Here is a 25,154-nt window from a genome sequence, read left to right on the forward strand (position 1 = left end):
AATCCATGTTCTTTTAGTTCACAAGCTGTGCAACGTGCAGTCTAAGTTACTAGTTTCAGAGTAACAACTAAGCCTTAATTTAAAGCTGAACCACAAAATGAGACTTTTTCTTTTTTGGCAAGTTCTCTTCCCCCGCAGGCCAATTGTCTCTGAACCAGTCTCCCACAACCTTCCCACTCAGACATTTTGGGGGAAGAGGAGGTCAGATATGAACTGTCATTGTTTCAACTCTTTGGAGATGAATTTTCGTGAATTCACAAGTCATGGATGAAATCTTAAAAAGTGTAATTTAATAGGAGGATTAAATATTCTAATGATCTGGCTATTTTCTTTATGTTTAGAATTGAGGGGCTTTCATCATTAGGTATCTGTAAAATGTTGGGTTTAAAAGGCAAGAAAGGCAAGAAGTTTTTTTTTTTTTAGTATCTTCTAAGAATTATTTTTATTATGTAAATAATTGGTTTCATTAGTTTCCTATACCTGGGGTAACAYTTATGTAAACTAGATTAATCCAATATAAGAAGAATGAACTATGGAAACTACATAAATAAAATAATTATGTATATTCTGARCAGCATTAAGGGACAATATAAAACCTCTGTAAGAACTAGAGAAATTAAAAGGAAAAGTTACAGAGAAAGTGCCTACAAGACAACACTGGAGAAAAGAAGCAATAAAAGAACAAAAAAGCCATCCAAGGACAGAAAGTATTTTATTAAATTTAAGAACTCATGAAAGGAGTATTATTCAAAGTGTATAAGCAATCCTTTCTTTATAAATATAATTGTCTAGACCTCTGCTTCATAATTTAGTTTCTTACCCCTTTCCTATTTATTATATTGAAAGCTTTGATCAAAATCAGAAGCTAAAGCTTAGTCAAGTTCTATTTGCATTGCAAGTTGAGCCTTCAAGCATGGCATTTTTGAGGTTTGCATACCATTTCCTTACTCTTTAGAATTTGTCAATATCAGACTTCTTCATTTATATTTTTAAAAATTCGCATAAAAAAGCTGAATGTAGTGAGGAGAAGTGAGCTATCATAGTTCAGATTTCTTTTTTTCCCCAACATTAATGATGAACTAATTTGTATGTGTTGTTTTGACATTTCTCATCTCTTCTCACATGCTGTTTTTTCCTTGATGATATGGATTTCAGGCAGTATCCTCAAGCAGTTGTTTTGCATGGTGTCCAGCCTGCTCAATTACCCATGCATCTTTGCACAATGATGCCCAAACACCTATATTGATAGACATTTCAAAATATGTTCTGTTTCAGAGATTGCTTGTGACCTGGTCCTGTAGAAGCTAGTTACAGAATTTCAGTATCATTTACATTAGCACAATATTGCCATAAAAGGGAAGCCCATTACCATTGCTAGCCCTTCAGATATCATGTTAAGATGTAGCAGCGAGGCAACATGTTCCAGGGAGGTGTTGAAAATAAGTATATAATAATAATAAAAAAATTCTTTCTTCATCAGGTATCCAGGCAGAAATGAAAGGATGCTGTGACTTTTTTTTTTTTTTTTTAAGATGAGGTGGAAAAATATCTGCTTTACCAGTCTATATGCCCTCTCTTGTATATAAGAAATGTTAACTTGCAAAAATTCATTTTAATAGCGTGTATACACTTAATCATTTTTGCTTAGTATTCCATTGTAATTTGACTTACGGTTATCAGACATTTTGAAATACATGCTAAAAATCTAATAGAAGCATCTCTGAAAACAAAACAATACCTAATGGCTCATTCACTTAGGCTGCCATCAGTGAGATGTACTCCATTTCTCTGGGCTCAGAGTTCAAGCAGTAATCATCATGCTATCAGTTCTTCAAAGCTACATCACAAGTTATACCATTACAACTAGTGCTACTTAACCTCTCTGAAGGCACTCTCAATAGACACGCCAAACACTTCACTGGCGTGGGGATTCCATTTCATGTTAGAATACTTGCACATTTATATCCATTAAGCTTTCAAAAACCTTTCCCATAAACCTGTAGACAAGCACTACATAGTGGCTTTAAAAAACAAGTGCTGCATTTTACTTCTGAAAATTGCAGGTGCATTATGTTATTTTGTTCTTAAGAGTAATAATCTAATTTGTATAATAAATATTTATCTCCAGCTTACCTAATTAAAGATTTAAAGTGAAATTACTGAGCGTATGCTCAAACACAGTAGCACTGCACAAGTAACACTGCCAAACATTCAAAACAAAACAAAAAAACACACCAGGGCTGTTGACTTAGATGGATTTAATTTAATTTCACCAAGGAATCACAGCATAGACCTTATAGAAAGGATTTGCTGTAGAGTAACCCAATGACTAGCTTATATGGAAACTTGTGCATCAAAATTTTTTATGTTTTTTCAGCATGTGTGTTCACCCTTACTAAATATTCAAAATAAAAGCAAGTTTAAGTACAAAATGAATACAATTACTTTTTATATTTTTGTTCTGTTTCCACATCGGGTCACCACCTTTACCTAAAAAGCACCATATTCTTAAAGATAACTAATATGCATTAACTCACGGTTCTTACCTTCACTGTTGTTCCTTCGAGCTTTCACAGAGGAGAGGGAGGCAAGCTTGTGCCCTGCTTGCAGATGTGCCCACGTAGTGGGCACAGCTGCTGGATCTGAATTCCACTCACACATGCCAAGCTCAAAACTGGACGCCTGCTGTGCTAAAAGGCAAAGCAAAGTAATCATTCAACTTCTTAAAATGACATTATTTGTGAGACTATTTCCCATTAGAAACATATGCTCATTCAACCACTTGACAATCCTTCTGACACTGGTTACCTCAAAAATGTGCAGTCTACCAGCAAGTGTATCTGATATTCAAGGCTGCCATCTTCAGTGATACCATTTTAGAAAATCACTCCCTAAAGATGGATGTTTTTTTCAGAGCAACTTATCAGTATTTGTGTTGGCCAATCATTATAACCTTTGTGAATTCCCTTCCATAGAGTGTGTTCTCAGGGGATATCAGAAACACGTCATAAAAAGAAATATCTATTTATCTTTCTATATGATAGCTACAGTAAAATCCGTTCTGACTGAAAAGTTAAACTAAACATCTTCATAATATTTACAACAATTCTCCATTTTAGAACCAAAAGGATCTGAATATATCACCACACATTCAAGAATTTTCTAAAATTCTTGAAGCTTGAGATGCCACAGTGTTGCTGCAAAGTTTCATGCAATTAATAAGTACTATAGGAAGAAAGTCACTACTTTTAAACAGGATTGCAATTTGATAATGAAGGTTCCATTTCTTTATGTTATTACAGAGGAAAAGCAATCTTCTGGTTAATATCAATTTTTAAATAGCAGCCAGAGTATCTTGGAAAACACATGAAGATTCTTAACTGTGTAGAGAAAATAATTTTATGTCAGTATACATACACGTTACTGTCTACTTTGCAAAGTTATTTGTGTCACACTACTGCCATCTCAGAGAAACATGACTTCCAGCTGATGTTACAAACCTCCTTTCTCCTTTTATCAGCTTTGCATATTCACATACACTTTTTTTTTTTTAAGCGTGTCAGCTGAAAAGAGCTTGTTGGCAATTTATTTCCAATGGGAAATACAAAATTCTAGAATAATCTCTCTAGAAAAGGATGGATTTTGACAAATTCACCATTTGAAAAAAGCTGTAAATACACTCAAAAGAGCCAAGCTCTTCATTAAGTGCTTTTTCAATTATTGAAACAAATATTTTGATTAACTCTGAATTTTTAATTGTAAATATTTCTCAGGTTTTTATTTTATTTTTGATAGTGATCCCAGTCTTTTTGGATAAAATACTCATTCCAACTCTAATTTCTGCAGCCTCTCAGACAACAGTAAGATTAGTATGCTGGACTGTCTGACTGCCATCCCTRTATTCCACTTTCATGCCTAGGAGCTCTTTGCCCTTACCCCTGTGGCAAGATCAGAATGAAAATCTTTATGAAAGAGTTCTTTGTATATATAATTCCTCAGGAGTCAGGAGGGAGTTCTGCAGGGCAATCACAGAGACTTGGTAAGAATATAAAACCTTTGAATGGAAGGTCTGCTAAAGGTATAATTATAAGATTTTTTTTTGCAAATGTGTTCTAGAACATAACTACATTTCTCTATTTGACAGCTAAAATAGTTTTTTTGCGGTACATRTGGGTTCATACAATAAAAATATGTAGTTCTAAGTCATTAACAAAATCTGTAAGCTGTTAGGAAAACTACAAACTGTAGAATGTCTTAAATTGTTACACTATTGCAATAAAGTAATTAAAGATAGTTTTGTTAAATATGCATAAGCTTTACTGTTTAGCAGACCTGGACAAGTGGCTAAAGGGGTGCTTTTTTTTAGGGGCGGGGGGGAGAAGGAGAAGGGAAGGAAGAACTTCATGACATCAATGGAAAGTTTTTCTACAAAAACACTTTGGATTACTATAGGCAGGTAAGGATCTAAACAGCTTCAAAGTCTGGAAATATTAGATTTGAATAATCCAAAGTAAACAAGGGGCACTAAGTAGAATTTATCATTTTTACAGTTAAGCATATCAAGATAGTGTTCTGCCTTCAGTACACAAGAAGGTCATCTCAATGCAACAACTGTATTTGTAGAAATAAAACATTATTTTCATATTTGTTTCAAATAAAAAAGTCAAAAAAAAACTTTAGAAGATATTTATGTGCTACATTCAAAGGAAATTACACTTATTTCTAGCGATCACAGTTTGGATCAAACAGCTCCTGAAAGCACAAATACTTRAACTGTTTTACTCATGGCCCTAAATGCACATTCATACTAACAAATACAAATACACAGGTCATTTCATGCCTGCATTTATCCTGGGAGTAGAAATCATGAAGCATTCATGAAAAAAAAATGCAAATTTTAACAACAAATTTCATGCAATTAGAGCTGTCTTCATTTAAATCCCTCTTATCCCAACATTTCATAAAAATTAGAGGAAAAAATGCTTTCAAAAATCAAGCAGCCATTAATCTGACCTTTCGTTTTAATCACTGAAAAATGTTCAGCAGTAAAATTCCTCTTTTGGGAGAAAATTAAGATCTTTTGACCCTGTTCTTTGGCTGCTGGGAGCAACTCAGATGTCACCTCATAAAGTTGACTTCACCTAATGTAGAAGCACAGGCTAGAGATGATAAGAACTGGTTCTTATTAGAGCACATTTGAGGTACTTAATGCTGCAATGGGGCAACCTGGATGTCACACTTTTTCCTCCAAAAGCTTCCATTTAAGGTATATTTAACACCTAGATTTCTCCATTCTGCTGAGTATATCACTGTTTTTTTCCCCTCAATTTTTAACTTCTTCCTCTCTTTGAGATATTATTTCATCTCTGTACTTGATGCTCTTTTCATTTTTGTTTTAGAAGCACTTTATTTATGAAAAAGCATACATTTTTGAACAGAGAGATATATATCCACCTGCAGGAACTGGTTAAGCAAGCTCATCAGTTGATAGGATCTAGCAATGCATTTTTTCCACTTTCTTTTTAACTGCAAGAATCCTCTGAGGAACAAAGAGAAGTTGGGGGAAAATCACACACCAACACTGATGTTTTCACTGTCAGTTTCAAATTCATTTTTCAGAAAAGGTACACTCTAAACTAACCTAAGCTTATAGGCAAGTATGCCAAAGTTTAAAATCAGCTTTCTTGTGCTTTTTAGTAGTACTGCCAGAAAGCCACTACAAAACAGAAAAGCAAGATTAGTCATGGAATTTATATAAGCATATGACTTTTGCTTCCATAATTCCCCATTGCAAGAAGGCTGAAACGTGGAGAGGTTTATATTAGCAAATTTAGTTACCTGAAATTCAATTTCCCCAGTATACATCTCCTTTGAAGTAGTTATGTATGTGTCCCTGAATTATTAGGCTAAGCTTTGTATCTTGCTCTTACCGCGATCTGCCTACAATTGCTCAGCACTCTAAAATGCTAATAATCACGTGCATCTATTTTTAAAAGTACTTCCTAATGAGACCTCTCAGGACCTTTATTTTAGACTACAGTATACAATATTGTTTGTGGAACAAATTGTTGAACGGTCTGCGTCAATGAATTCCATATCTTGTATCACTATAGCAAGTTAACTTTAAGAATCTCAACTATTGTGCTACAACTCAGGAAAGCAAAGAGGGTGTTTTGCATCGTACTCACCTTATRTTGCAGCATGAGTGCCACAGTGCAGTCTTCTTGTGTACTTGACAGCAATGAAAARTCTAATTAATGCTAGGAAGGTCTTTATGCTTTTCCCAAAAAAATATATTGGGTTGAAAAAAGGAAAATGTGAAATATTTTGCTAAAGAWACTTGACATGCACAGGAGGTCTGGCTGCATAGCTGACTAACCTGACACTGCAGCTGTTTGGATGTAGTGGAGCAGAACAAAGTAACTCCACTACAGCTGAGGATCAGGATCTTCAAGCATTTAAAAATATACACAAGTGCCTTGGGGATTTTCCTAAAGCCATCTCCAAAGCTTTTCCAGAGCCAGCTGAAGACATTGACTCTTTGGTAAAGAACAGTAGATCTTTTCTGCCCACTGAGGACTTAGGGCTCTCCCAGCTTTAGGAAGCTCCTRCTGCATTTATACTGTACCAGTTTTCTTAAAGTATTTATTGGTGTTCTTTGTAATTGTATTTATATGTAATATGACAGCTGATTGTTTAGAGAAATGAAAATAAGACACATGAAGACAATTACAGAGTTAAGAAAACTTTTTAGTACCAAATGTTTTCCCTCTGCGTTCTCTCTACTAATCAAGGGGAAAGACAGAGTAAAATGTTTGTCTACTGAGGAAAAAGGAATTCTTACCAAATTCTGGAAAACATCCTTCACCAAAAGAAATATCATCAATGGCAATGGTTTCATCTTGTCTCTGCGTCTCTACCATCCCCCAAAAAATAACCTGCAGAGTTTAACAGCAAATCAAGAAATGCTATTCACCAGTGTCACAGACAGAGAGAAAAAACATTCCAAGATGCTCTAGGCACACAAAATCTATTACATTATATATACACACACACATAGAGAGAGAGGGAGCGCACACACACATGCTCTAACTTACACAGTTTCCATTAGAAATATGAGAACAAATCATGCACAACAATTTTGGAGGATTAGCATCTGGGCTTTCTGCACACATCTGTGGCTTGCAGGCATAGATATTTAGTCTAATCTTCTATCTAAATCAAAAATGAATTTGCATTTAACTGAAAGCGCCTCTTGGAAGCCACAATAAAATACATTAAAATCTAAGGAGGGATTATGATAATTAGGAAACAGAAAGAGTTTGTGTATTATCAAGCCATTCTTCCACCAGAGACTGGAAATGTGAACCTTTTGTTGTTGTTTTCAGAATTTAACAGACAGATATAAAGCAAAGTCAGGGCAACACACACCATTTCAGTCAGAAGCCTTTCATCAACATGTTTTTAGTTAAAATGGACTTTGAGAAGAACTCAATTTGAAAAACAAAACTCAACAGCTATTCTGGTCTAACACTACAACGAGAATCTTTTCCTGTCAGAATCTTCTACATAATTAGTTACAAGTATTTTACATTTTGTCTTTAGGGGCAAATTATGATCTAGATATTTTGCAAATGTGGAGACTGCCCCAGTTTCTCTGCAATGAAGTAGAAGGGGACTCGACAACCACAACCCTGGGAAGAAGGGGCTATTCATACTACCTAATGTTAGATGCAAGTGTGGGTATGGTATGAAGACAGGCTGTGCTATAGTGTAATTCAAAGCATATAAATTAGCCTCCTGCTCTGAATTCCCTTCTTTCTCCATTGACTATTGAAAAGAGTTTCTGAAGTCCAGCCTTCTCATCGAGTGAAATGCCTAGAAATCAAACATACAAATAACATTTTCTAAATTATTTCATAGCCCTGTCTTAGGATGTTGCAACTCCACTCTCTTCTGTATCTTGGAGATACAATATTAAGAGTCAGATTATACCTCTAAGTATATTTAGTGTACAGGGTAATGCTAGATAACAAACTTTCAAATATTAAGCTTATAGGTCAGTGGCAATTTTGCAAACAGTTTAAGCATGCAAGATTTTACCAGAAAAACCTGCATTTATCCTATAAGTTATTATCAACTAGAGTATGGTATTCCACAGTACAGGATTACACTACTCGGCCAAGGAGATGACCGTTATGGTTCTGTCTTGCTGCAGGAAAAGAAGTGTTAACTGACTCCTGAAACCATGAACAAGGGTTTCTTCTTGGTTCTGGTGGTCTCCTTTTTCTGGCATGTTTATTTTGTTTGTTTTTTAAACTATACTTGACCTGTATGAGAAGCATTACAGCTTGTAAAGTCAAATAATCCTGGCATTACATGACCAGTAGAAAGTGGGATGCATTTTGCCACATCACCAGTGAGAAATCAGTGTCACATTTGAATTTTTGTTTTTTTTTTTTTCCCCTCAGTACAGCAAAGAGAAGAATGGGCAAGAACCACTTTCTCTAACAAATATTCCAAGAAGAGCAGTATTAGCAAGTACATGGAACAACTGCATTTTCTAATATAGTATTGTTAACAAACAATGCCATCTTATGAGTTTATGCAACAGCTGATCAGAGAAACTCAGTGGAAAAATGCAGTTCTTTGAAATTCAGTAATTATGAGGGAACAGGGGCAATCCTGATACCAATTTTTGTTTGAAAAGGTTGAAAATCTTTTGCTATGTTTGTCATTTCATGTTGCTGTCTAATTGGAAAGAATAACTATGTTGTACAAAATATTGATGTCATCATATCACAGTCAGTTGTATGTTTATAGAATGAAATGCAGTAGCTTGGAAATTTGCACATTTGATTAGCTTCATAATAGTAACATTTTGAAATGTTGAAAGTTGCTGCAACATGTGTAGATAACGTATACTTCAGTGACAGCACCAGTAGAATGGCAATTAATATATTTATTTCCCATTTTTATGATTATATGATTTCAAATAAGCTTCTAGACAGTATTGTGCACTGCTTTAAAGCATAAAATAGAAAACAAATATTTGGCAAGCCTTTGATATTAAATGTTACATTTTTGACCTTTTCACAGTGAGTCTTCATTGTGAAGTTGAAATCCAGTTACATTTTTAAATGAGCTTATGTAGTTTGCAGTTACAGCTTCACAGTCAGAACTTATTTTTTAGTATTGCATATCTCGCCTATCTTAAAAAGAGGTGCTCTTTCACTTTGGTAGTGCAAAATCAGAGATGTCTTCAAGTTCATACTCTATAGGAGCATGCAAAATATTTAATAACATAATGTGTTACGTACCTGTAAAATATGTTTGCCTAGTGAAGATAATAAAAAGCACAGATTTAAAAGACATGATTTAAATGTACATACTATGTATGTCTCTACCAAGAGCTCCCTGCTGACCAATGGCAAGCACTCAAAGCTCAGAACCTTGGGTCATATCCAGCACTATATTTTGACTGGTTTGATTAGCAAAATGGGGAACGTATAAACCAAAGTTACCAGGTCAGTGAATCTGGATTCAGAGCTGCTTCATTTTGCTGGAGTTTCACAGAATAACTGAATTATGATGGCCAATCCCTCTCTTGATTTTAATCTTAATTTAACCACAACTGTGCAGTGAAGACAGAAAATTTCCATAGAACAGAGAGACATTCTAGAAGTAAAATGAGACTAGTACAAATGAAAGTTACTTAAAGAAAAAAAATAATCATTCTCAAAAAAGGAAATTATTGGTCAGAGTGTATATGAAATATACAGATGTACCTCAAAGTTCATTTATAATCTAGCTCAGATTTTTTTTTTCAGATTACTCTAAGAACAGCACTGCAAGTGTAGCTCTTTCTGCAACCTAATCAGCCAATAGCAATTAATGGAAGATCACTAATTCTCACTACAAATTGTTATAGGTAACTTCAGCTCTTATGACTTGCATGATTAAGGAGGAGGGAGAAGAAAAGAAGAGGTACTAGTAAAAGTAATTATTTTTGAATGTTTATATTACTCATATTTTGAACAAATTGCTGCATAGAAGAACTCACAGATGGCAAAAGCAGATAAAGAACAACTGAAAACTAATCCAGGAATTTTTAATGAACTGCTAAAATTTGTAGACTTTCATTACTAAGGATTATACAAATTCAGCTTTGGCATGTTTTCACTCTTTTTCTTTCTCAATTGTTCTGAAATGGGAGTTGTACACATCCAACATACCCTAGTGTTCTGAACACCTGGGGAAATTTCTTGATGATAAAATAAAAGAAGTACTTTAATAAAAATGTTGAAGTACAGGATTRAGTCAGGTGCCCTGAAGTCAGAGAGGTTTACCACTGACTAAACTGGGCATAGAGGCAATGCTGTAGCTCTGAACCCAACTCTCTAGAAAAGTCAGTTCTAATTTCTCTTCCTCTTAACTCCTCTCCCCCCCACACACACACACACCATGATGACAGAAATTCATACTAGATGCCTCCAGCTGCTCGAGTCTAAAGCAAAAAAAAAAAAAAAAAAAAAAAAAAAGATTATCCAGGCTTTACCCAGCACAGACATCCACTCCTCTGAGGAGTTCAGCCCAGTACTAACCAAACTGATTCCCATCTGCATTTGATCAAGAGATTGCTCAATTTTCTTCTCTTTCATAAAGTCTAGAGCTCTTCAGTCCAAGAATCTGCAATGGAAATGTCTACTTTATGACAGCCTTTGCTTGCAATGATAATCAACAAATATTACCTAAATACACATTATCTATAGCCAGCACTACAAATTAATGCTGCGGCTCCATTTGTGGCAAATACACAGCTTCAGTATAGCTATAGTGGTAGGTCTGACATAGCATTGGGCTTCCTCTGCAAGCAGACCCACATGTACAGAATCCAGTTGCAGTGGCAAAAAGGTCAAAACGGGCAAAGAGTAAGCAGCTATGGTTGGTTTCAATTAAAATATAATTTCAAAAATGTTTGAAAAGTTGGGGGAGAAATTTCTCAAACACCCTTTTTCAAGGATTTTTATGTGAAAAATTGTATTTTTCCCCCACCCAAAGATTTTTGCTAGAAACTTTAATCACTAAAAAGTTATATCTAAATATAAGAAAATATTATCAAAATTCAATGAACATGACAATTTCTTGAGGAGAATCGTCATGAATGTCCACAATAAGATTATTATTTTGCCAAAGTTTGGAGCAGAAAAAAAGTTACATTTTTAACAATTTTATTGCAATGGGAATTTTCCTCTCTGCTGCAATGAACTAGTATGATTACTAAGTATTTCACTGTATTTTTCCTACTCTATTTTTGCACAACTTTACCACCCTTGAAAAATGCTGCAGACATCCCTATAGGCTGAAGACCTTGTAGTTTCAGAAGAACCAGTTCAGGTGGTCAACTGAATTGTATTCACTTGCATGACCAACATCTTGCAAGATGTCACTGGAGGGAAAACTTACAACGGAAGAGAATGGGTTGCTCAGCCTCAGCGTTTGGTAAGGTGCCTGGCTACATTCCTTCAGTCAATTTTAAGGATTAYTGCAGCAAGTTTGACACCTGCCTCTTTAAAGCTGGACTGTGCCCGTCAGTTCTCTTTACAGAAGCCAAAGGATAATGATGTTTGCTAGCCCTAGCCATAATCTAATTAAGATTTGATCCAGCAATTTAGAGGCAGAAGACTTCATATCATAACTGTCCCCAGACCCAGTCAATTTTCTAAACAATATAAAAGATGGAAAAGTAGATATAGAAGTAAATCTTGGCAATACAATCTCATTGCTGTATGTCCACTTGGATAGAGGCAAGTTATCAACAGGTAAACACATAAGTACTTGTGTCAAATTAGATACATTTATTTCATTATATATATTCTCAGTCAGTGTTGATCAGGCAAATACTATTTTGAAAATCCCAATTTTGTGTCCTTAAGCACAATGTTACCTATCCAAGTCAGGTAATTATGTTACTCTTACAGTTTATTGAAATGAGGTTGTGCTTACCCTGAGAAATGCCTTTGGGTTGGCTTGCTAACCAACTCCTCACAGTAACTATTGTAGGAGGAAATATCTGCAATTTGCTTCTGTACTCCCCCATTCTCTTCCAGTATTCTGCATAATAGGGAGCATACATTATCCACGATAATATCGCCCTGAGTTACATTTATTGTGCTAATGTTTTGTGTAAATGAATATATATTGAATGAATATATATAAAAAATATTGAAATAATCTATGAGACTTGCATTATTTTTCAGCAATTCTGAGCAATATAAAACCATATGCAGGTGTTCTGTGATAAATGCTCAAAGCCACAATGAATAGTAAATCTATAATGAATAGTTACATTCAAAGTTTGTCACCAGGAATGCATCTGTAGAAGTTCACAGAAAGCAGTTATAAATTAAGCTTCCAGTTTAACAGTACAGGTAGCTAGGTCCTAAGAGAAAACAGTAATCAAAGTTAAGCTCCTAGGTGTGTCTTCTCTATGGTCAGGCACAAATTTATGATGCAATGAGGATGATTGCTTTATTTTAAATATATACACAGTTTAAATGAGATTTGGTGTTAGTTTTAACATCGTTGAGATAAGAACGAGCAATATTTGTTAGGGTCATTCATGAGCTACCAAGTGGCTTCTGATTTATCTTATGATAATGCTTTCCATACACAAGATATTTATCTTCATTGAGTTTTGCCTTATTAGAAAGTGATTTATAAGCCATTTACCAACTGCAATTTACCAACCTCAAACTTTTCAGTGCTATCAATTGTGATCATATTTGCTTTCCACTGGTTTTGCTGTTCTGCTGAATCTTGCCAGATGTTTTTAATGGTATCCTCAGAATGCTTTTGAAGCCCCACGATCAATGTTGCATTCATTTGACCGATCCAATAATAAAACTTAATCTAGGACAAAAAAAGATCTGATTATTCCAGGAAATCACTATGACAAAAGACAAAATACAAAGACTATGCATCAAAATACCTGGCAAAAGTGTTCTTTGTCAGTCGGAAGGAAAACATTGCTCCTTAAAGTTGCAGAAGAGGACCCCATTTCAGAGGGCAATGAGAGGAAATAGGCTATTAAAAAAAAGCAACAACAACAACAACACTTTAGCAGCTTGGAAAAAAAAATATTTGAAAGATACTGGTAAAACAAGAACACACACACAGGTACAAATTCATAATGAAAAAGTCATCCAGAAGTTTTTCCCCAGAAAAGATTCACACCACAATTGTAGCCATTGCGTGCTGAACTTTTGTTCATATTAAGTATTGATGCAGTACTTCTCTATGTTTCAGCTGAAGTATCAAGTAGGCTTCCAAAATATTTCATGTATAGATAGCCTGAATACTCAATTAATAAATGCCAGTTTTCTGAACAAAGCTAGGACTAGCTCAGTAAGCTGGTCAAAGAATTTGAATGACAATTATTGAAAAGATTGCATATTTCATGCATAAAAAAGGAACCATTATGACCAGCAAAACAGGTTTAGTACAACAGTTCAAGTCTTTAAGGAAGCATTGCTCGGGAAGATGGAGGAGGAGACTATCGTGTCCTTATGTTCCAGAACAACGTTTCTTCTGGATAGAAGTTAAAAATGGACCTGGGTTTTAGCTGCACAGGAAATTGCCTTGTTACAGAGTGGAGGTTGTGGCCTTCCCATACAAAGAGGTTGGCCTCAGACTCCCCACACTACCAATAAAGATAATATTATCTTTATAGTCACAGATCAAGTCCAAATTAAACCTTTATGTAAAGCAAAGCTTTAACAGCTCAACAAGAATAAGTGAAACATGACTGCCATCATACTTTGACAGACTAGACAAGATTGTTTTAGGTCTCCTAGTAGATGGAGGGTTACCACCAGGTTTTAGGATATCAAATATTGCTAGTTGAGATTTTGTTCTTCCTGAACATGAAGATTTCAAAGATGGTAGATGTTATACTTAAAGGATGCAAAAAGAAACAACAGAAGGGCTCAAGCTGTTTCTTTTTTCTTTTTTTTCCTTCCTCTCCCTTCTATCCTGCTTCCCAAACTCCATGCAACATCAGGTAAAGTGTTGCCTTCAGACATTAACATGTCAATGAAAGGAAGAAGATGAAAAGAAGTAGGACTAAAAGGAAAAAAAAAAAGAACAAGAAACCCACCCACCCTAAAAATAAAGATGTCCCTAGAGAAACCAAGTATCGGAGATTATACAGGAACATCTAAATAATTATATCAAACTATCCACACTGACCTCTCATCCTTGGGTGCAACAGGAAAGGCACTGACCAAGGACACCATGACTAGCTCAGTGCTTGAGCCAACTGTGCAATCTGTCACAGAGGAGCATTCTGCAATCTGCTAACAGAGCAGTGGCCATGCTCCCCCTACATTTTAGGCATTTCATGACTGCTCAGACAGCACTTTCGGAGCCTGCCAGCCGCAAGGATACTCTTTCCATGCAAAACAGATGGTGACTTGGTGGCACAATAGAGCCCTATCCCTGATCCTAATCTATTTCATCAGTTTTTCCACTTTCATGAAACTTTAAACATTGAACTTTTTTCTTTTAGTTCTCTAAAGACGAATGTATCTAAGACTTGTATGCAAAAATCAGGTTTCATCTGCCACAGGATTGCCTTACACAGATGGGGCAGAAATGGTAATTTCCTTAAAACTTTTTAAAAGCTAATTCTATATTTAAACTCTGCATAGATTACAGATTTCAATGAGTAAAAACAGCTCTTTAAAATAGTTTTCACCAGTCCGTCCAGCTACATTATCAAGGAAAATAAGAACCACGAGGAGAAAGCTAAACAGTTGGGTTCTAGTAAATGATTATGTAAATCTTCAAAGGAGTTGCATCTATCTCATGAACTTCGCTCTTTTTGTTGATGTGTGTGCAATTACTTACAATGGCAGGAACTGCTCCCTTTAATACTATGCTGTGGGACTCAGTTGTCACCATACAATGTCTTTTCTGGTTTTTAAGCAGGAACTAAAGTAAAAAAAAGCCTGCCAAGTCTCCAGCAGTGGAAAAACTTTGAGTTACCATAAGGAGATAAGCGTTTCYTAGACAACTAGAAACAGCACTCAGAAAATGAAAGATTACAGTTTAGAGATTCTCATTAGGTAGAAAACTGAAATAACTGAATATGCTCAGCTCTCCATAGCCATTCAGTTCACTAGTCTGAGTGCACAACCTCTCATCAAGCTGAACAGGTGCAAATATTCAAGCTTTCTATTATTCAGTCAAAATAGCTTACACGAACGTGGCTGCAGTTCAATTTAGACATGGCAGACAATGCTGACTAAGCCCACAGGACAAGCGGATAGGAATATACAGGTGATCTTTTTTCTTCCAACTGAGCAGCTTTGTCTGCTCTGTAACAAACATTTGAAGTTGTTGGTTCTCAGTCTTGCTCTGGTTTTGGATGCCTGCATAAGTTAGCTTCCCCCTTCATCCCACTCTCACAAGTTCTTAGCAAGATGAGGGTGACCTTCTTTGGATTTAGGCAAGATGACTTTCAGGTCTTCAGTACCTCCTGAAAGAATGCTATATGCTACTGAACAAACATAATACCCTAGAAACTTCAGGTAGAGCAAGACACTGTTGCCTGGTAACTTAGTTTTGATTCTATCCTAGAGTTTATTATATTTTTATTCCAYAGTATTTGTCTTTTATCTACTTCTTGATGTTATTGTTTTAAAGAGAGAATGTTTCACAACTTTCATACTTGAGATTAAAACCTGCCTCTGTCAAAATGGCCTGGAGAGTAGCTCAGATTTTTGCACTAACATTAGCTTAACCCAGCACTCCACTAAACAGATCCTTATTTTCAGAAGCATAGCACACACAGCAGGATTTGCTTGTATGCTACATAAGCAGAAAATGAAGTTGTTAGAAGCATGTTGCATGGGTAAAGCTTCCCAATTATGGAACACCATGAAGAGTTTAAGCTGTGGAACGAGGACTTGTGGGAAAAGATTTTTGGGTGGGTTTTTCTTGGTAAATGAAAAACTTGAAAATTGCATAGAAATTTTTAATTTTGTTGATTTCTAAAGAATAACTTCACATATTCACCTCTAAAACACCAATTCACATTAGGTTAATGTAACTCATTTCTGTTTGGTAGTTTATGCAATGTGTAGGAGGTTTAACTTGCTTCAGAACCATACAGATTTCTGTACTCCCAAATAATCACAGTTTAGGAGTCATGTGAAAAAAACATTGGCTCTAGCCTATCTCACAATGATGCTTTAATCCCTTATAAAACTATATATTTTAATATTCTTGCACACTCTGACCTTGCATGACTGCTTCTGAGGCCTGCTTTTGGGACTCCTGTACATCTATTTGTGCATGAGAGGTGAGCAGAGGGTGGACTGGGAGCAAGAACAAGGAAAGTGTGGATAAGAGCATTAATCAGTGTGCGGTGACTATTTCATCCAGCCCACATTTTTACTGTAATAGAGTGCACCCATCTAATTCTTTCCCTCCTTCCCTCTTTCTTACAAYACCAACTTTGGAAAGTAGAAAAGGATGCACTGCAGCTTTAAAAACAAAACAAACAGCTCAAGTCAGCTAAAAAGTTGGAAGAAATTCATGTACTAGAGAAGGAAGAAACCAAGTTTTAGAAAGGAGGGTTAACTTGGAGATTGCACAAGCACAAGGAGGGATGGTAGGGAACGTATTCTCTCTGGGGACAGGGACAATGAATTGTTTAGCGGAGGGACAGTCTTCGAKGGAAAGTGGAAATTTAATAAGATTGAGAGAGCAGCTGGCTCACACAGGCTAGTAGAGCTCTTCCAGTTCCCGGATCCAAAGTCACCTCTCTCAAAATATTTGGAACAGTAATATTATTCACAGATAACAGATATGCATACTCTGGGCATTCAGAAGCCAATCCAAGAAAAGATCTAAATACATCTCATAAAATGAGGGATCCAGTTCTCATTTCTAAACTTTGCAACTATGAAGACTGAAATTATAACCAGATATCTCCAAAACAGGCAGAGCTGATTCAGGGAGAGTCACTGCATATCAACATAAGTCTTGATGACTCATTCTTTATTTCTCAAAGATAACCAGAGCTGCTCTCCAGAATAATTTCTTTTCCTGGAATTCTGGGCCATTGTAATTACAATCATCTAGCAGCCCTAACATCTCTCTATTTTATCTCAAAAAACACATGGCTGAATCCAGCTGAACTATCAGGAAAACAGCAGTTTTAAGTAAACAAAATAGAGACATACATAATGTGTAAAAGCCTGTGGTTTCTTCAGAGGGCATGAAGATTCTTACCGGTGTCATTCCCAGTATGGTCAGAGTAAGGCGATCCCATACCAGATTGGCCATTTCTTCTAATCCATGCAGGTTGTAAATTCAATTCAGGAAAGGCTTTGCACAGATCAGTTTCAAAGTCACACTTTTCACAGGATGAACCTAAATTAAAAAAAAAAAAATCCAGAAATTCTACGCAAGAATGCTTTGACTTACTGAACATATGCACAACTCATAAGTAAATCCAGAAACAGAAGGAACACATTCTTAACCACTGTTTGTAATTAAATTAGCACAAAAAAATAATTCTAAAAGGTATTCTATRAAAAATAGGAAACACTACAATTTTTAGGTCAAGAACAAAAACAAAAAACAGTGCAGTGGAAAAAGAACAAGAATGAATGAATGTTGCAAAAGGAACAGTCCATTTACTTTATATCACTATAGCTATACCACGTCTTTTTCTCCACAAATGTGTGTGTAGCTATATACTTGTAGGAAGCTGTACAAGCTCGTATATACACATAGAGCTTATACACAGAGGCTGTTCTTTAAATATACTGCAGTTATTAACTGAAAAGTTTCAGTACAACCACTTTATTTCTACCCAGGGTTCTYGCATAAAGAAACAAAGACTCAACACCACAAAATAACCAGATAGCAAAAATATTTTTATTCTACTATTGTTTATTTAATCATATCACAACCTGCATTTTTCAGGGACTTCAGAGAACAAGCCCAGTCCCAGAAATCCCACAGGACCTAATGGCAGATGACGAGAGCCTCACCTTTCTGCTATGTTCCAAAGTTCACCAGTGCTCATTTTGCTTACTAAGCTGCTACATTAATGCACAAAACACTCTTCAGAGAAGACCTCTGGTCCTCAGAGTGAGTCTTCAGAACAACACATATTTTCCTCCCTCTTTGCCTTCCCACTGACCTTTTCCTCCTCCAAAGCATTTTCTAGAGTGGTGGGGAAGGACTGCTTCTCCCATCCTTTCACATTCCCCCGTTGGGCAACAGAGGTTAGAAAAAAGGGTGCAAAGTGTGTCCTAGCACTGGATCCAGTCTGGTGGACCCGTTATTCCAGGAAATTTGAGGTGAGGATGCTACCATATAAATAATTCCTTACAGGGAGGGAGGGACGAACAAAGAAGGGATGGAGAGAGGGAGGGACAGCAGSTTTATTGCAACTTCATCCTAAGCAGCAGGGCACTATCCAGGATTGTCTTCAAATTTCATGCACTGTGTGGCACCTTTCAGTTCATCTGTTTCTCCCCTGATGCAGAGGAGAAGAGCAGGTTGAGACTCTGCTTTCTAATCAGGATTTCTGTTTAAATGCGAGAACTACAGAGCCTTTGTGCTGCCTCTCAAATTAGTGCTCACCTCAGGCCCACTGACAACACTTTTGGACTATTCTATGTTCTAGGTTGGATCACAGTTCACTAATCATTTTAAATAAAGTTGCAGCTGCTGCATTTATAGTCACGCTATGATGTCCAATTTCAAGGCTTTCATATTCACAACAACTTACCGCAACAGTTAATTATAAGGCAAGAAAGAGGAAAAACATTGATATAAGCATTTAAGACTCAAGTTAATGTGCAGATTGGCTGATGAATCAGCCAACTTTTATTGCTTCAGCTCTTTAAGTGACTGAAAAGCACATCAATGGTTCATCAAAAACAAATACTGCTGGAGTATATCCACTTCATGTTACATAAAATGCCCAAGACATGCTCAATAATTTCACAGGAATTTTCTCATGGTTGAAAAAAACAATTTAAAAATCAACAAGTATGAAGTAATAAGCACAGTCTCCTTTTAAATTAAAAAACCTTGATCGCTCATGATTAAGTTTTAAAAGATATGTTCATTCTCACAGAACATCTAACCTGAAAGCAATCCAATGTAATTTTTCTGAAATAGATTCACAAAAATAAAAAGTTATTGCTTTGAAAGGAAGAGACCAGAAGGAAATGTGGGGGATGTTCTAGACATTTTTGCAGAATTTCTTGTTAAGAAAGCAAATATTTAAAGTAAACACTAAGTAAAACTTAAAGTCTACATCTCAGAGAAACACACTATAGTACAAGGTTCTACTCCAGGTGTGAAATGGTCCTCATCATCGGAAATATGATCATTTCAGGCACAGAAAAGTATCCTCTAACCATTGGATACCATCAGGGAGCAAAATATTTTTAAGAGTAGTTATTTGTCATTTGTCCTCTAGTGAGCATTTTGCAAGAGTAGTTCAGAGGTAAAGTGACTGCAGGGTTTAATCACACTGCTTTCCTGATACTGTGGGCAAAGCACAAACTGGCCACATCTGAAGTCCAAAAATGATGATAAAATGAGTCATCTGAAATTCCAACCCTGAAAAATTTTCAGTGCAGAAAGAACTCTAAACTTGAGTGGAACCCAATGAAAACAGCAGGGATCTGTCATGAACATCAGATTGCAGAGCTGAAGTCCAAGTGGAAAACAAAAACTTGGCAAAAATGTTCAAGTCAGCATCTGATTCTTTGTGACTGAGAACTAAATTCCTTACTGGTATGATCCAGACCACAATCCAAGCAGCCCTAGAATCCACAAACTGCAATTCAGAGCCCAGTTCTACACCTATTACTCACCCCAATTTAAACACAACATTATTTGGTATTCAGATTTGTTACACTGCCCATAGGCTACAGTTTCTGTAAACTATTCTTTTTCATAGAGAGCATTAGCCTATAGCAGTATGTTGCTAAACAGCTGTAAAAAGCCTATGCAAAAATTAACAGAACGCATACAGCATATCTTGCTACTTATTCTGCAACCATAGTAGAAACTGCATTAGAGAAACCTGCCTGGAGGAAATGTAGTGAAACCAGGACCAAGCACAATGAGACTTTCAAGCCTATGCAGCAAAGTGTAACATAAAACAGTGTCTTGTGCAAGTGACAGAAAATACACTAAACTTGGATGCATTAGTCACACATGAGGGGATTGAACAGGCATAATTTTCAGCCAGGGGCATCATCATCCATTTCTACCTTGATATATTTTAGTTCATACAATAAAGTTATGAGGTGTAGTATTATCCTATACAGTCTTAACAATTGTCTTATGTGTAGAAAAACAAAAATCAAGTATCCTAGAGTTGATTTTAGACTCCTGTATCAGACACATATAGGAATCATATTTGGATGAAACCAAGAGTCATATTGGCACAAGCAAAACCCCAGGCATTTTGGCACACAATTGTAATATGAGGAACCCAGATTTAAGTTGCTTCTCTTTCTCCAAGATTTCGGCTGAATGCACTGACCACTAACACACTGATGAACTGAATATAATCATCACATCATTGCACTAATTAGGATTTTTCAGGGGACAAAAACCATACAGATTCATSTAAAGATTACTTGCACTTAAATTTAAGCTAAAACCAAAAAATAACAAATACAGTAGCTACCTTTGTTGCATGGTAAGTGAAGTTATCCAATTTTTTAACTAAAATTATGAGTTTCAATAAATGCAAGCTTATCTTTCTACTCCAAAAAAGGATACTCAAAGAGCASAACTACCTTATGGATCATATGAAACCATTTGGAAAATGTTTTTATGTTATGGTGTTATGGAAATAGATTTCTGATGAGAATTTACTCAGATTACATCAGTTCTAATGCACTCTCAGTTCCTCTAAGGGAAGTGGAAACTACCATATTCATATCCTCTCAATGTTGCAAAGATTAAGCTAGGGCTATCAGTTCATAAATTCAAGAAAGCTTTCCCCCTTCTCTCTGGGGGGGGGGGGGGGGGAATTATTGTATTGACTTGCTGTTTGCAAGTATGCCATTGCTGGTTATACCTTGAACCAGGTATTTCAGATGAAATCTGAATTTCAGCAAGCAATTTTAACATGAATTAAAATAAAGTAATATTTGTTAAATTTCCTTGGAATTGAAAGTGGATGAGGAGCTCCTTTGCTACATAACATCAGTAAGAAAATTAATGAAGGGAGTGCAGTGTATAGAGGTTGAAAAAAATCAAACAGATCAAATCTGAGTTTTAGAAAATCAGATGAAGGAGAGGGGAAAATAAAAGTTTCCTAATATTTTTCTAACATGAAAGATCCCCTCCAGTGCTCACCGCTGCCAGGTTCAGTTATCAAACTCTATCACACTTACGATGAAGCCAACCGAGACTCACATTGTTTTTCATCACTGCTGCCTCCACACTGGTTGGTGAAAATGCACAATTCCCCAGACGTAGCAGAGGAGCCATCACCACACTGGAATTCAGGTCCTGTAGATGACCAAATATCCGCAGGAGCAAAACAACATAACACACAGAAGAATATGAATTTGTTCATTGGCTATGCTACTATCCAAGTTCTCACTTGGAAAAGATTTACTTTAACTATCTACTCTTTGACATGAAGAATCCTTGAAAAAAGCAGCATTCAGGCATATCACTTTGAAACACGTTTTTTTAGAATCACACTTTCAGAATTTGMAGCTTAAATGAAACATGGCTTCTGTGAAATGGTACCTGGTACCTGGTGTGCCTTTAGATAATAATTAACTGAATTTTAACATGGTTTTATGACTAAAATGGTGGTGCATGCTATGCAAGTCAAGTGTATATCATTAACTTACTGACTGGATTTATTGCCYGATAGCTTGCAAACATATTTGATAAGAAGATTACAGGATAACACAGTATAATTACTCAATGACCAACATTCATAAAGATCTCTCTTCTCAGAGGGAATTGGCAAAATGCTTAAAAAAAAATGCGAAGAGTTTGTACATCAGATGTAGAAACAGATTTAAATTCTACACTGATTTTACATCAAAGAGATTGCAATTGAGTGATCAAGGGAAAGAATGAGAATTTTCAAAGCCTCTACATATATGATACTGATAGTTGAACCTGGTATCTATTTATTACTAATGTGGGCTACAATTGTAGATAAAGATTGAAGTAATTCAGACTACCTGATTTTTAACTATAAGATTCATATCTCCAAAAACCATTCACATCAATGTATGAATGATCTAGCTCTTTGAAAGTACTTCCCAAATACTTGCTTTTTCAGAAATGGCTAAATTCCAGTATTTTCTGGAAAAATCATTTTTTGCCTTACTACTAAAGATACCCAAGGTCAGGAAAATTTAAGAGATATCTGAGATACTGTATTTGAATCCTTATGAACAGTGACCAACATGATCACACAAACAAGAACAGTCAGAATTTGTCAAAAGTGTCATTCATTCCAGGAATCCATATTTAGGGAACACTACCATCACTACTAACCCTAAGTGGATTTGCATCATATAAATAGATTCACAGTTCATTATATGGTACACCTATCAAGTGTTCATTACAAAAGCATCTTCATACAATGTGATTGAAATCATGCAAGTGGATTCCATCAGTATAAGAGACTTAATTCAATGCCCCCACTGAAGCAATCACTTGACTGAAAGTTATGGGAAACCTCTAAAGGTTAGTTTACAATCAGCAAACACTGTATTGAGAAAGGCAGATTTCAGAGAAATCACCCCTCATGTCCTTTTGGAGGAAGATAAACCCAGAGTTTAGATTTTCTAAAGACTTCAATCCAGGCTCTGGAGAACCGCATTGTCAGTGTTCACTTGGTAACTGCTAGAAACCTAGCTCTCTCCTGAATCCAGGCTAGGCACCTATTGTAAGGCAGGTTTTAGTGCTCGACTTCACTCCATCTGTCTTTGAATAAAGTGATTTCTGAAGCTTTGCACTTAAGTAGAATAAACTGATTTAAACAGGCTTTAAGGTCACACAAATGCCAAGAGTGGTTCTGGGAAATCCCCAGATATTTCATTTCACACTAATCTTAAATCATGGGAATGCATTCACATACACTGGGTCATACTCACAATAAACATGTTGTTAAATCTCTGCTCCACAAAGCTACATTTACATTTCAAGAAGCTGGTAATTCAAGAAGCTGGTATGGTAGAGAATTCTCTTATTTACAATTATCAGAACTTCTTCACCTTGTTCCAAGGACCACCAGCAATGGTCTGCTCAGCATAGCACGGTTTGGTAACCTTTCTGCTATTGGTCCTAGCTTAAAAACTAAGCCTCAGTTCAACAGTGATGTTATTGATCACTTTTCAAAAAAAAAAAAAAAAAAATCAGGTCCTGAAATCCCAACAGGTCTATGCTATTATATAGGAACCATAGAACCATTATCATTTTATCTGCCTTTTGTCTAATCCCAGTTGTCAAGCTGTCAGGTGGGCTGCACTTATAGACAACTTCTGAAAATAACTACTATAAAGTGAATTGTCTTAAGTACTCATCATTTAGATGAGTCATAGCTGTATAGAAGTTTTCAGCACAACTCAGCGCAATAACCTGAAATCCTAAGTGTCAAAATTGGGAGAAAGGGGACATGCAGACTGGGGGATTTCTTATGAAACACAGAAGATTTTCAGGAAAAATTCATTGTCACACTTTACTGYACATTTAATGAAATCCCCAAATAAACAATTTGGCTGACTTAAAATATCTACATTTTGATTCCAAAAGCCATTAACTAGAATAAAGAGCAAAGAATTCATTAAGTCATGAAAACTGCAAAGAAAAGTAAGTGTCCATAGGAAAGTATCTTCGAAGTCTGAGCCATAGTGTAGTACACCAGCAAGAAGTTTCATTTCAACAGACAAATTTAACTATCCAGTTAATAGCAAAAGCCAATGAAGTTGAGATCCCTACATAGCCACCAGTCTCCAGGAACCAGTATTAAAGAAAAAAAAAGAAAAGAAAAGAAAAATCAAAACATGATTAATAAAGTACAAGTAGCAGCTGTTTTTATTCTGGTGCAACCAAGAACTAGGTAAATGACATGTCAGCTCACAGGTAGGAGATTTTTGTAAAATGAAGCCTTTGAAAAGATTCATATTTCCTTACTACAATAATTAGCTCATGCAATAGAAATCTTGCTTCATGTAAGYACTACTTTCTATTAAGCTTGATTTGATTAATATTTTAAGCAAATTAAATTTGTTTATATGTTGGTTATACGTTAAACAAAATATTTACCTGTGGACACTTTCATTTTGATTTCAAAAATACTTAAAACATTGATTGCTGAAACCATAATTTTTTACTGAAATCAACCAGTTGTGACAGAGCTTTTATGAGGGTGAGCCCAAGATCTTAGAACTCAGGTCAGAAGGAGGAGATCCAGCCATTCCAAAAGTCTCCAAAGAACTCCTAGCCCAAGGAAGTAGAAAGCCAGCCTTGTGAGAGAAGATTGAAATAACTTGGTTTGTTTAGTCTAGCAACACAAGAGAGCAGGGATATTTAAAAAAAAAAAAAAAACTTAGATGTCAAAACACAGAGGAAAAAGAGAGAGAGAGTCAAAAGAGGAGAAAATTATTGCAAAAGGTAAACGGCAGTCTTAGCCCAAAGCAAATGGCTGTGAAAATAGTCACAATTAGGCTGACAATCATGTAAGCCTTCTGGCACTCCTCTGATAGAAGTAGTGGGATGAAAGASAGCTAACTAGTTTCATTTAACTACAATTTTACTTAACTAAAAGTATCAAACAATTGTCAAAGTGGCAGCACATAACTGATGACAGCAACTCCAGAGATCTTTTCCACCCCTATATTCCCAAGGGCAAAAAACCAGAACACRGGTACCACTGAATACCTTCAATTTGCCTGTTAGCCCCAGCGAGCAGAATTAAGACTAGGTATACCACTTTAACTACAATATGTTGGTTAGAAAGCACAAGTGCTACAGTATCCTTAAAGAAAGATTGGCAACCTACTCTGGAGACAAGTAAATCATTGCAAAGTACAGTGGCAGAACCATATTTCCTTAATGTGAGA

General features: G+C 35.9%; 1 protein-coding gene across 1 annotated transcript in view; it reads right to left on the reverse strand.

Annotated features, from left to right (window-relative positions):
* The window catches only part of MALRD1 (MAM and LDL receptor class A domain containing 1), an 81,411-nt gene extending 59,774 nt beyond the window's left edge, over positions 1–21,637 (reverse strand). The window contains exons 1-6 of the mRNA XM_026071967.1: positions 21,475–21,637; positions 17,302–17,442; positions 12,992–13,086; positions 12,751–12,912; positions 6,845–6,938; positions 2,547–2,690 (exon numbers count right to left, since the gene is read on the reverse strand). Of these exons, the coding sequence (XP_025927752.1) occupies positions 2,547–2,690; positions 6,845–6,938; positions 12,751–12,912; positions 12,992–13,086; positions 17,302–17,442; positions 21,475–21,637 (799 nt within the window). The remainder of the gene's footprint in view (positions 1–2,546; positions 2,691–6,844; positions 6,939–12,750; positions 12,913–12,991; positions 13,087–17,301; positions 17,443–21,474) is intronic.
* Positions 21,638–25,154: the final 3,517 nt, after the last annotated feature.

Source organism: Apteryx rowi, unplaced genomic scaffold (genome assembly GCF_003343035.1).
Source record: "Apteryx rowi isolate R43461 unplaced genomic scaffold, aptRow1 scaffold_333, whole genome shotgun sequence".
NCBI lineage: Eukaryota > Metazoa > Chordata > Aves > Apterygiformes > Apterygidae > Apteryx > Apteryx rowi.